The 13,066-nt window shown below is 44.1% G+C and overlaps 1 protein-coding gene across 3 annotated transcripts in view; it reads right to left on the bottom strand.

Moving 5' to 3' along the window:
• Positions 1 to 2,920: 2,920 nt before the first annotated feature.
• The window catches only part of LOC106585006 (transforming acidic coiled-coil-containing protein 1), a 38,705-nt gene continuing 28,559 nt past the window's right edge, over positions 2,921 to 13,066 (bottom strand). For 2 of the 3 annotated variants that reach the window (XM_082968535.1, XM_082968533.1), the window contains exons 6-15: positions 11,285 to 11,319; positions 10,260 to 10,394; positions 10,118 to 10,194; positions 9,847 to 9,890; positions 9,554 to 9,714; positions 9,334 to 9,440; positions 9,118 to 9,238; positions 6,505 to 8,945; positions 5,667 to 5,780; positions 2,921 to 3,791 (exon numbers count right to left, since the gene is read on the bottom strand). In XM_082968535.1, the coding sequence (XP_082824661.1) occupies positions 8,877 to 8,945; positions 9,118 to 9,238; positions 9,334 to 9,440; positions 9,554 to 9,714; positions 9,847 to 9,890; positions 10,118 to 10,194; positions 10,260 to 10,394; positions 11,285 to 11,319 (749 nt within the window). In that variant the 3' untranslated portion in view covers positions 2,921 to 3,791; positions 5,667 to 5,780; positions 6,505 to 8,876. Of the gene's footprint in view, positions 3,792 to 5,666; positions 5,808 to 6,504; positions 8,946 to 9,117; positions 9,239 to 9,333; positions 9,441 to 9,553; positions 9,715 to 9,846; positions 9,891 to 10,117; positions 10,195 to 10,259; positions 10,395 to 11,284; positions 11,320 to 13,066 lie in introns of all 3 variants that reach the window. The other variant, XM_082968534.1, reaches the window with a different exon arrangement.

Raw genomic sequence — 13,066 nt, 5'->3', positions numbered from 1 at the left:
AAATGATTTGTACTTTTACTTTTGGTACTTAGTATATTTTAGCAATTACATTTACTTTTGATACTTAAGTATATTTACATCCAAATACTTTTAGACTTTTACTCAAGTAGTATTTTACTGGGTGACTTTCACTTTTACTTGAGTCATTTTCTGTTAAGGTATCTTTACTTTTACTCAAGTATGACAACTGGGTACTTTTTACACAATTGATTAATAATAGGTGTACCACTCACTTCATAATACACAGGTATGCTTCCTATACATCTGATATACAGTCAAATAGATTGTGTACCGACCTATACTTTATTTAGATAACCTATAGGCTATTACCAGTACTTGACTTGGACTGAAATAGGTGCAGGTACTCATGTTGGGTGCCAGTACTGTTTGTATTTAGGTGCAGGAGCTCCACAACACTTTTGAGCTAATATTCTATAAGAGGAAAAGGAGCTCAAGCAGTAGAAAATTTGAGGTGCTGTAGCCGGTACCCAGCTCCGGTGAGCTCCTGCCAAAGTCAAGCACGGCTATTACAAACAGTTAAAGTCGGATGTTTACATACACTTAGGTTGGAGTCATTAAAACTCGTTTTTCAATCACTCCACACATTTCTTGTTAACAAATTATAGTTTTGGCAAGTCGGTAAGGACATCTACTTTGTGCATGACACAAGTAATTTTTCCAACAATTGTTTACAGACAGATTATTTCACTTATAATTCACTGTATCACAATTCCAGTGGGTCAGAATTTTACATACACTAAGTTGACTGTGCCTTTAAACAGTTTTGAAAATTCCAGAAAACGATGACATGGCTTTAGAAGCTTCTGATAGGCTAATTGACATCATTTGAGTCAATTGGAGGTGTATCTGTGGATGTATTTCAAGGCCTACCTTCAAACTCAGTGTCTCTTTGCTTGACATCATGGGAAAATCAAAAGAAATCAGCCAAGACATCAGAAAAATAAATTGTAGACCTCCACAAGTCTGTTTCATCCTTGGGAGCAATTTCCAAACGCCTGAAGGTACCACATTCATCTGTATAAACAATAGTACGCAAGTATAAACACCATGGGACCGTGCAGCCGTCATACCGCTCAGGAAGGAGACACGTTCTGTCTCGTAGAGATGAACGTACTTTGGTGCGAAAAGTGCAAATCAATCCCAGAACAACAGCAAAGGACCTTGTGAAGATGCTGGAGGAAACAGGTACAAAAGTATCTATATCCACAGTAAAACAAGTCCTATATCGACATAACTTGAAAGGCCGCTCAGCAAGGAAGAAGCCACTGCTCCAAAACCGCCATAAAAAAGCCAGACTACGGTTTGCAACTGTATTTTTTGGAGAAATGTCCTCTGGTCTGATGAAACAAAAATAGAACTGTTTGGCCATAATGACCATCGTTATGTTTGGAGGAAAAAGGGGGAGGCTTGCAAGCCGAAGAACACCATCCCAACCGTGAAGCACGCGGGTGGCAGCATCCTGTTGTGGGGGTGCTTTGCTGCATGAGGCACTGGTACACTTCACAAAATAGATGGCATCATGAGGCAGGAACATTATGTGGATATATTGAAGCAGCATCTCAAGACAGGAAGTTAAAGCTTGGTTGCAAATGGGTCTTCCAAATGAACAATGACCCCAAGCATACTTCCAAAGTTGTGGCAAAATGGCTTAAGGACAAAGTCAAGGTATTGGAGTGGCCATCACAACGCTCTGACCTCAAGCCTATAGAAAATGTGTGGGCAGAACTGAAAAAGCGTGTGCGAGCAAGGAGGCCTACAAACCTGACTTAGTTACACCAGCTCTGTCAGGAGGAATGGGCCAAAATTCACCCAACTTATTGTGGGAAGCTTGTGGAAGTCTACCCGAAACATTTGACCCAAGTTAAACAATTTAAAGCCAATGCTACCAAATACTAATTGAGTGTATGTAAACTCCTGACCCACTGGGAATGTAATGAAAGAAATAAAAGCTGAAATAAATCATTCATATTCTGAGATTTCACATTCTCAAAATAAAGTGGTGATCCTAACTGACCTAAAACGGGGGATTTTTACTAGGATTAAATGTAAGGAATTGTGAAAAACTGAGTTTAAATGTATTTGGCTAAGGTGTATGTACACTTCCGACTTCAACTGTAGGTTAGTTTTACTTGTTCATTACATTTTTAACCATGCATTTATGATAAATTCTCATAAACAGAGCGATATTCTAACCATTTATCTCTTTCCTTCCTTCTCCATCTCTCAGCTGGCAGCATTGCTATGGGAACTGGGTCAAAGTCACATCATATGATTCAGAATTTCACCCCCCCCCCTCCCCTCTCTGTCTCTCTCTTTCTCTCTTCGCTCAGCTGACTTGTATTTATGACAGAGGAGGGAGAGAGACATGGCCTCAGACGGAGGAGAGACTAGGCTAACAGGGAAATAGAAATTACAGTAACAGTATGCTACGGTGCGCAGAGCTACTGTGACTAGCCTAAATGGGGTAGATATTCTGTCTGAATGGGGTGATTAGCGGGTGCGATCTGTATCGTTGTCTAGACCAGTTGTTCTCTCTGCCTTGTCCAACTGTCCTTATATAAGCCTTCCCTTCACCAAGTGATTATACAGTCTGAGACAGAGACAGAGAAGTCAGCATTCACTAGAGACAGACTGGAGGTGTGAGGAGGAAATGTGTGTGTGTGTGTGTGTGTGTGTGTGTGTTCGTGCATATGTGTGTGTGTGTTCGTGCATGTGTGTGTGTGTGTGACCTCACGTCCTGTCATGTGGCCTGTAACTAGGTCAGAGGTCACAGAAATGGAGGAGGGAGTCTAAACCTACGGTCTTAACATTTCCACTGATGCCACCCACTGACAGTCTCACACTGTAGCACGCTACACACACACAACAAAACCAACTGCTGAGAGTTAGAAGGGAAATGTAAGGGTGTAATAGCATGTTTATTTATAAATAAGTATTGAAGCATAACAATATTAACAATGGACCAACAAGTACCTATTTAATTCATGATGATTGGAGTCTGAAGGCTGAAGAGTGCACTAGCGTATGTGGTCACTGTGGGAACGAGCCCAACACTAGGCCTACTGGGAGCCCAGCACTAACCAACAGTATCATACATACACACAGGCTACCATGGGTGACATTTTAGATCTGCCCCAGGTATAAACATTGTATATACATCTACAGTTCTAACCCCAGCCTGGCTCACATCCACCCAGAGTCTACAGACACTACAGGAGTTCCATCCTCTCTCTGATCATATCAAACATCTCAGTTTGTACATATGACTGGTTACGGACACACATCTCTGACAGAGCTGAGTCATATGGAGTGATACATCAGTTCCATCTGTCTTTAAACTTGATTGAATGTGCTTTTATGACCCCCCCACCACAGGCATCACACACACTCTTACTAATCCCTGTATGATTCACCAAACCCTGGCTCATCAGCATTCTGCAGACACACTCCGAGGGGATGGATGGATAAATGGTTTCGTGGTAGGGCTGTATGAAATAATGAATACATGGATAGATGGATAGTAAAGGGATGAATGTATTTATGATCAGGAGTTTAGAACCTGCTGAGGGCCATGCGGAGCATCAGAGCCCCAAGTAGCAGAGCAGGGCTGGCTCCCAGGGCTCCAGCTGTGTTTTTGTGCTCCCCGTGCTGGTGGCCCTTATGAGGCCCATTGCAGTCATCAGTGAAACAACACTCCATCTTGGCTCCAGAGTTGCCACTGTGGGCCTTATCACAGAATGCTTTGTAGGAGCATGACTTCATCACCGTGTCTGAAACACAGGAGGGAGGGAGGAGAGAGGAGTGTGAGGAAAGGAGAGAGGGGAGAGAGGAGTGGGGAGGGAAGGAGAGTGAGAGGAAAGCTGTGAGGAATGAGATATTTTTTATTGTCCTCTTCGGAGGACACTTTTTATTTTACAGCTTTTCAGCTACATATACATACACATTTGACATACATGGTACTTTTATATACAGCAATCACATAACTATTTTTTTTACAAAATTTTTATTTAACCTTTATTTAACTAGGCAAGTCAGTTAGTGGCAGGTAGCCTAGTGGTTAGCGTGTTAGGCCAGTAACCCTAAAGGTTGCTGGATCGAATCCCTGAGTTAAAATCTCTTTCTGCCCCTGAACAAGGCAGTTAACCCAGTGTTCCACGGTAAGCTGTCATTATAAATAAGAATTTGTTCTTAACTGACTTGTCTAGTTAAATAAATGATTTACAATGAAGGACGACGCTGGGCCGCCCTATAGGACTCCCAATTGTGGTTGATAAAAACTGCTGGGAATTTATCCAGAATCCTGAGAGATGATGACACAGTGATTACAGGGCGCGGAGAGAGAGAGGGAGAGCGACTGCTGACAAAAGCGAGAGAGAAATACGTGTACATGTACTCTATTATCGAATTTCTGTGGTCATTGATTTAGTGTGTGAAATAGTATAGTAGCATAAAGACTCGTGTTTATTTAGCTTTAAAATCTGTTTTGTACAAGATGTGTTCGTGTCAGTTCCACAGTAGCTAGAACACCGATAATATACAATTGAAGTCTAAAAAGTATACCTTGCGGATCTTTGTGGAATTTAATATTTTTGCAATCTAATAATTTCAGATCTACAGAAGTGTCTATAGGAGGCAAGTTTAGGGGTCGATGTGGATTTCGGCACTTGTACGTCTGTGCTCTACTTTTTGCTGTGTATAGTCAAAGATAGTTAATCTGTGTTGTTTTCAATGGGAGCAAAATAATCATAGTGTCGTGTTCTAGCAGGTATTTGCATATTTCAATTTGGGAACGCTATTGCTGTGAAGTGCACGTGTGCTATAACTCAATTCGCCCATGCACTCCTTGTAAACAATGCAATATGTAGTAACGTTGGCAAAGAGTAACATCTACAAAACGTTGTGCATACAGATTTTAGTTTTTGGAACAGAAACCTGAATTGAGAGCTTTCCTTAGATGACAAAATCTGCAGAATGTTGGCCCAGTTTTATCTCGCGCCATATTCCCCCACTGCAGGCCACTGGGCTTCCTCTTCGCACCATATTTGGTGGAGAGTGGAAATTCAACCGGATGCTTCAGATGTATACTGCCGGTGAAACATATGGCTCCTTGTTCTATCTGTGGTGTAGTGCTGATGGTGGTGCCACAGATTTTCTAAACCCAGAGGCGCAACATTGCGAGACTTTCGCGAACGCTTTCGAAACAGACCAAGTCAATGGGAGAAGTAAAACATTCGTCCTTAGTTGTTCATCTAAAGGCACAACCTATGTTCGAGACAATTTCGTAAGTAGTCGATGTTATTTCTCCAACCTCGTGAAAGTGACAAACTGAAACGTTCTCATTTTCGTCTAAACAACTTTATATCGAAGGAGTGCTTTTGATTTGATGGCCTACACAGACGCAGTTCAGCGCGAGACAACCGTTGGACCGGGGACGTGTTTCTACGTGTGAGGCTACCTAACCAACGTCGCCTTGACATCGCCTACAGGTGTGATCAGGGATTTCTAATTGGAGACGCAGTTTTAGCCTATCTTCATACTGTACTGTTTGGTGGCACTTACAGTCAGGAAAATCAACTGACTCCTAGAACTAGCCTGACATCTAGGGGTAGAAAAGAATGCTGCACGCTTTATGGGTGTGTACTCACTCTGTCCTGTGATGGTGGAGCAGGCGTCAGCGAATTGAGGGCAGGTGGTGGATCCTTGTTTAGTACAATCATCCTCATTGGACGCTACGCATGAGTGACACTTCAGTGCGTGACCTTTACACATGGAACAGGAGAGAACATCTGAGATGAGACTAAGCAGCATGTACCAACACACACAGACAGAAAGACTAGCAATCCATCTGCAAGAAGGTTGGATCGAGGCTAACTCTCAACATGCACACATTGTCCCTGAGTAACTGGGAGCCCATAAACACAAACTAATATCTGATCATGTACAGAGCAACTCCAAGGCTGTGTCTGTGACCTAACCCGGAATAACCCTGTCCGTATGATCTGTCCTGGCAACCCCTCTGGCTTTTATGAACAAATGAGAGCACACTGAAACCCACTGTCAGCTGGTCAGACAGAGAGACAGACACAGATAAGTAAACAGAGCCCTTCACTAGCACTTCAAGGCACAACCCTTATCAATATGATGACTAAAACAAAATATACTGAAATCTGACCCCCTGGTACAGTTAGGGTTAGTGTTAGCATCAGTTACTCTCATTGTGTCCCAGACTCTTCTGTGAGTTATCTGATCCAACTAAGCTCAAGACATTTTGTTTGCCACCCACCAGATAAACAACACAACATTTGTAACCTGATTACATTGTTTAACAATGACCCAGTAAAGACTATATATTCAGACCCACCGTTGAGAATCAGAGCCCCCTTTAAAAAGCCCTTATAACCCCTTATAAAACCCTGAACCCCCAATATGGTCCCCCTCTAGTTGATCCAATAACCCTGCTACTACATGAACAAGGAGACTTACTGTGGCAGGCCAGGCATACCAACATCAGCAGAGCCAGGACAGTCTTCATAGTGCTGGGTGCACGGTGCGTATCAGTGTGCGTTTGGAAGTCCAGTGCTGGAGTGGGAGCAGAGAGGAGGTAAACGCAGAGGAGAGAAAAGAGAAGGGGGCAGGGGTGTCTTGGGGGCAATAACATCTTAGCCCTAATCCCTATCAACCCTGCACACCCAGCATCCTTTGTTATTGTGTTAATGAGCTTACCCAGGGTAGCTTTGACAGGGTTAGGTATACTCTCAATACTGTTGTCTGTACTGTATTCACCTTTGCGGTCAGCACCCCCCCCCTCCTCTACAGTATGCTGTCTTAGTGATCAGAGAAATAATACAACCACACTAGGTTGTCACAGACCATTCACACCAACTACAGGGAAATTCAACCTAAAATGTGTCACTTGCATGCACTTGCCCTCTAACATCCATTTCGCACAGTATATGTGAGTCTGCGTGCATGTGTCTTTATCTCTGTGAGTGTGTCACACAGAGGACGTAATTGTGTCAGGGGATGTTAGGTCTGAGAATAAGAGGATAAAGCCGAAACGGTGATGCCTTTCACAATCTTCTCTGGTCGGCTGCGAGTCCAGGGCTAGGCTACGGTTCACTCCGGCAGAGACTGAGGATTCAGTTAAGTCAGTGCTTGTAGCTGTGATGTCAGACCCAATCTGTCTAGCTGTGATGTCAGACTCGTCCTCTGAAGCTGTGATGTCAGACCATACCTGTGAAGCCGTGAACAGGGAAACTCTCTTGCACACAGAAGCCATGAGAACACACTCCTTTATTACTGCAATCTTGTTTACTCAGGACACACTGCATATACCGTATTAGTCAACATAGTATAGCTGTACTTTTATTACCACTTCACAAATAATGACAATTCAAAAAAGGGATCGGTGACATACATAACGTTTAATGAAACCGTCAATGAAGCTGGAGGTAACAACTGCAGAATGCACGATAGAGACGGCTGTCAACGAATCAGCATTCAGGGCTGGAACCACCCAGTTTATAATGCATCTTGTTTAAGTATGGCGTCCACAGAGCAGTATGGCGGAGAGGGAACTAGTACTGTGAGGCGGTGTGACTCTCCACAGGGGTGAAGAAGAGTTTAACAGAACCAGTTCAGCTGAGAACACTTAAGTGAATAAGAGAAACGTTATCTTTCTATGCCACTAAATAGGTGCTGCAGTAAAACACACTGGTTGGGCACCCTATATAGTGCACTACATTGGACCGGGGTCAATGGGAGCTCAAGTAATCCTGGAACAGTTCTCTCTACCTCCATGTCATAACGTTTCACACCTGGACACGACAGGTGCTGTGCATGTCAGTGGCCCGAGGGGAACATGCGCAGGATATTCTGAGCATTTTTTTTTCTGAACAACCAAAGATAACAGCCACAGTCATTAAAACGCTCTTCCAGTATGGTTTGTACATATACAAAATATATAGTCTTTGTATTAAATTCACCATTTCCAGATTGAGTATTCTACTCTCTGCTCCAACACACTGGCCTGAGACAAACACTAACCAGGTGGAGTTTAGGACAGTGAGAAATCCTCCCCTGTGCAGTTATGCTGGAGGTTATCTAAACCTGTCCAAGACCACACAGAGCAGACTATACAGTAGACCTACAGCTCCTCTTCCACTGCTAACACAAGGCCTCATATTACAGACAGGAGAAAAGCTTTATACTTCCCAGGACAACCCCCCCCCCCCCCCCACCTCCCACATGACCCCTATCAATAGCAGTGCATCCTAACCCCATGTCCATATCCCCCCTCCCTGTAATAGTGCAGTCATACAGAAGGGTCAAACACAGCTCACCCCTGACCTCTGTCCTAGAGCCTAGAGCGTCTACCTGGTCCCACCCTAGTCTCCTAGTGTTCAGAATAAATATGTACAGTACATCTCAGACAGGGTGTTTATATACACAATCTATTAATAAATGCGCTACAAAATGTTATCGTCAGGTAAATAAGCCCAAATCTATGCAATGCCTGGACCGCATATAATATTTGTGTTACAGGACAGAAAGACAGCTGGATGGAGGGAGTAAGGGATTTGGTCTTGCGTGGCAAAAATGACCAAAACAAAAACAGTCCACATGTAACAATCTCTGGCTCAAATGACACCCTATTATCCATAGGGTGCACTACTCAAGAGAAAATGGGTTCTCATATGACATTGGACCTGTACAGAAACATTAGGGGTAGGCGCCCCACGGGAAAACAGAACTGCTCATTGGCTGGCTGCATGCACAGGGCAGAGTATGCCATAGGTTGTAGGCAGGGATTTCTCAGCGGATCAAGATTGAATGATTTGGACGTATGGAATCTGTCAGTCTGTTCTGCCCATCTTGGCGATGAGCTCGTCACAGATCTTGGTGAGCTCCTCTATTTCCTCGGCCTGTGAAAAGATGGAAGATCACATCAGGGAGATTCAAGACTAAGATCTGGTTAGCAAAAACACTTATGTAGGGCAAGCAACTTTGTTAACATGTAGAGTTTGTGTTGCGCATTACTTTATGCTATGGGGCTAGCAAAATGCATTAGCATGTAGCATTTGTGTTGTGCGTTACCTTCTGCTGCAGGGCTCTCTCCAGAGAGTCCACCCTCATCTGCTCCTTCCTCAGGCTGGCGGTCAGAGCAACACTCTCAGAGCTGGCCTTGCTGCGTACCTGGGCTATGTCCTGATTAGCCCTGAGGTGAGGAATAGGGTAGATGTTTCATTGGTTGGTACATAGTCACAGACCACTGTGTGTGTGTGTGTAGTGTGCTTGCTTGCGTGATCATACTTGTCTAGTTTTTCCTCAGCGTGGAGTTTAAGCGTCTGGTATCTCTGCTCCTCCTGCTTGACTCTGGCCAGATACTCCTGAGCACACTTCTTCAACACCTCCTCATTCTACACGCACACAAATGGTAGAACGACCACATTCCACATAAAGAACATACGTCAAATGTGCTTAAAGACTAATGATACTCAGGTCAGACTATTCTTGACCCTTGAACTCTGACCTTCTTGAAGCCGTCCAGGGTGCTCTTCATGTTCTCGTAGCGGCGGAACATGTCGGACAGCGAGCGCTCTACCGAGTTCAGGTCCGCTAGCGCCAACTCCTTCTCCATGGTTACAGCCTGCAAAGACTTCTGGGAGCTCATGGTGTTGCGCTGTTCGTCCTCTGAACGAGAGAGAGAGTTCACGCGGACGGGTCATTTTATGATTCCGTGCATCAACGCCACCACTACACTGGGTATAACTGTCATTTTACGGAGAGGAATGTTTGAAGAGGTTGGTTCACCGAGCCACTCACCAATCATCTGGGCGATGGTCTTCTCATACTCTGCCACAATCTTCCTGTGAGAGAGGAGGAACGGCTACTGATGAGTCTATACTAGCTAACCCTCAGTCTGTTCACTGCTCAGCACACATCACATGATTACTAGCCTCACAGTACAGTTCAGGTGAATGGTACATGTGAGTAGGGTTGCAAAATTCCTGTAACTTTCAATAACCACGATTTCTGGAAAACCAGGGAATTTATTGAAAGTTGCAGGAATTTTGTAACCCTACATGTGAGTTACCTCATCTCCATGACTTCCTGTCTGCTGTCCTCATACTTTCTCCTCCAGTCACTGGCCTCCGTCTCCTTAGTGATGATCTGACACAGGAAACAGTTATTACTGTGTTAACCAGTGTGCGTGTGTGGTCTATTTTTTAACCTACCTCCTCTCTGATAAGGGTGAGAACAGCCATTTTCTCCTCCTCGCTGATGCAAATGGAGTCTAGAACCTCACTTCCTGTCTTCTTCGTGTTACTTCCTCCCAGCGTGGCGTTCTTCAGCTGGCAGGGGTCCTCATACTGCGGAGGAATGGGTGTCAGTGTAGGAGAGGAGTTCCATAAGTACCTGACTAGATGTTAGAATCAATTGACCCAAACCCTGATTTAGTCACAATGTCAACTGTGGCCTGTAGCATTGGATACACTCTCTGAATGTTTCTGGGTGTGCCAGACTGGTCATTTCCATCTGTGTTTCACTCAATAATAAACAGATTATAGTACAGTGTTTGTCAGAGCTGTAGACAGACACAATCACTTCTGTATTCGCTCTGCCGTCATCAGCATGCCTACTCAGAGGGGGGGGGGGGGGGGGGGGCTAGAAGTTCAGGTCTTGTTCCTCAGTGCCAGAGCTAAGGGTAGTTATTTCCATCTCTTTCGCTAGCCCTCCCCCTCAACCCTCGTCCTCCTCTTATCCTTCCATGGATTATAACTCACACTCATATCCTAATCCTAATCATCTCAAGCCCTCTATCACCTGACAAGCCGGAGATGACAGGCAGGCAGGCTGAGGAGCCTGTGGTCAGTTCATGTTCAGACAGTGTGGGAGTAAAGCTACCATGATAGTGTAATGTGCTACTGTAGTAGGCACCGGGTGGACTAGAAGACTAATCAAGCCAGTCACCATAACAGCGGGCCAGATAGCTCCTCAACGTCATTGTGAACACAGCTGTAATCCACTACATCTACTAAAACATGATGACAATGATTGTTCACGCTCTACAGTAGCATCATGGCCATAATCTGTTTTCAGAGAAAAGAGTTCCATACAGCTGGCTCACTGTTGGCGCCATCTAATGGTCACCAGGGGGAGCACATGATTTTGACAGAACATCTCTAGACCCGGATCTGAAGTGGACCAAACTCTCACTGGGCTATATGTGACTGTTAACAGGACATGTTAGTGTACTCACCATAGAACAGCAGTCTGACTCCTCCAACTCTGGCTCTGGAAGAGAACACCACATCAAACCTTTGTACCCTTGAATGACAAGTCCCTAAAAGTATCTGTGTCAAATATATATATTACCCTTTATTTAACAAGGCAAGTCAGTTAAAAACAAATTCTTATTTACAATGACGGCCTACCCGGCCAAACCCTACCCCGGACGACACTGGGCGAATTGTGCGCCGCCCTTTGGGACTCCCCATCACGGCCGGTTGTGATGCAGCCTGGTATCGAACCAGGGTCTGTAGTGACACCTCTAGCACTAAGATGCAGTGCCTTAGACCCCTGCGCCATTCGGGAGCAGCAGTCTATCCCACGCTGTATTCTCAAAAGGAACTAGTATATTGTGTTCTTTTTCTGTCATTTTATTTTCTATTCTTACCCGACTCCCACCACTGGCAGCTCCATGTACTGCTGCTGTGTAACCAGGAGGGTGCAGTGTATACCTGCAGCTCAGAGGGCATGACGACACTTCTGTCTCATAATAAACTCCTAAGATGACAGACAAATCTACCATATACACTTCTCTTTTCAGTTCTGTCTAGTCTGTGGAGAACAGAGCTACAGTAGAAGTGTGTCACATGCAGCCTGAGGGACTATTGATCTGGTACAGTCTGTCTGCTTCCTGTCACACTAATGGGGTTCTGCTTATTGGCTCATACACACAGACCTACCAGTCATACACAACAACAAGCTGAATGAGTCATATACAGTAGGTCTAGTGGTCGAGTCAGCTGAGGGATGGAGGGAGCCCAAATCAGAGCACAGGAAAACGCAGCTTCAAATGAAGCAATTGTGGATGTGGACAATTCAAGTTACTAATTCAAATCAAACTGTCACATGCGCCAAATACAACAAGTGTAGACCTTACCGTGAAATGCTTACTTACAAGCCCTTAACCAACAATGCAGTTCAAGAAAGAGCAAAGAAAATATTTACCAAATAAACTAAAGTAAAAAAAAATAATAAAAAGTAACAATAACGAGGCTATTTACTGGGGGTACCGGTACTGAGTCAATGTGCGGGGGTACAGGTTAGTCAAGGTAATTTGTACATGTACAGTTGAAGTCGGAAGGTTACATACACTTAGGTTGGAGTCATTAAAACTCGTTTTTCAACCACTCCACAAATTTCTTGTTAACAAACTATAGTTTTGGCAAGTCGGTAAGGACATCTACTTTGTGCATGACAAGTCATTTTTCCAACAATTGTTTACAGAGATTATTTCACTTAATCACAACTCCAGTGGGTCAGAAGTTCAAATACACTAAATTGACTGTGCTTTTAAACAGCTTGTAAAATTCCAGAAAATGATGTCATGGCTTTAGAAGCTTCTGATATGCTAATTGACATTATTTTAGTCAATTGGAGGTGTACCTGTAGATGTATTTCAAGGCCTACCTTCAAACTCAGTGCCTCTTTGCTTGACATCATGGGAAAATCAAAAGAAATCAGCCAAGACCTCAGAAAAAAATGGTAGACCTCCACTAGTCTGGTTCATCCTTGGGAGCAATTTCCAAACACCCGAAGGTACCATGTTCATCTGTACAAACAATAGTACGCAAGTACAAACACCATGGGACCACTCAGCCGTCATACCACTCAGGAAGGAGAGGCGTTCTGTCTCCTAGAGAAGAACGTACTTTGGTGCGAAAAGTGCAAATCAATCCCAGAACAGCAAAGGACCTTGTGAAGATGCTGGAGGGAACAGGTACAAAAGTATATATGGCCACAGTAAAACGAGTCC

This window comes from Salmo salar, chromosome 24 (genome assembly GCF_965601325.2).
Source record: "Salmo salar chromosome 24, fSalSal1, whole genome shotgun sequence".
NCBI lineage: Eukaryota > Metazoa > Chordata > Actinopteri > Salmoniformes > Salmonidae > Salmo > Salmo salar.
This window is presented reverse-complemented; position numbering and strand designations above follow the sequence as displayed.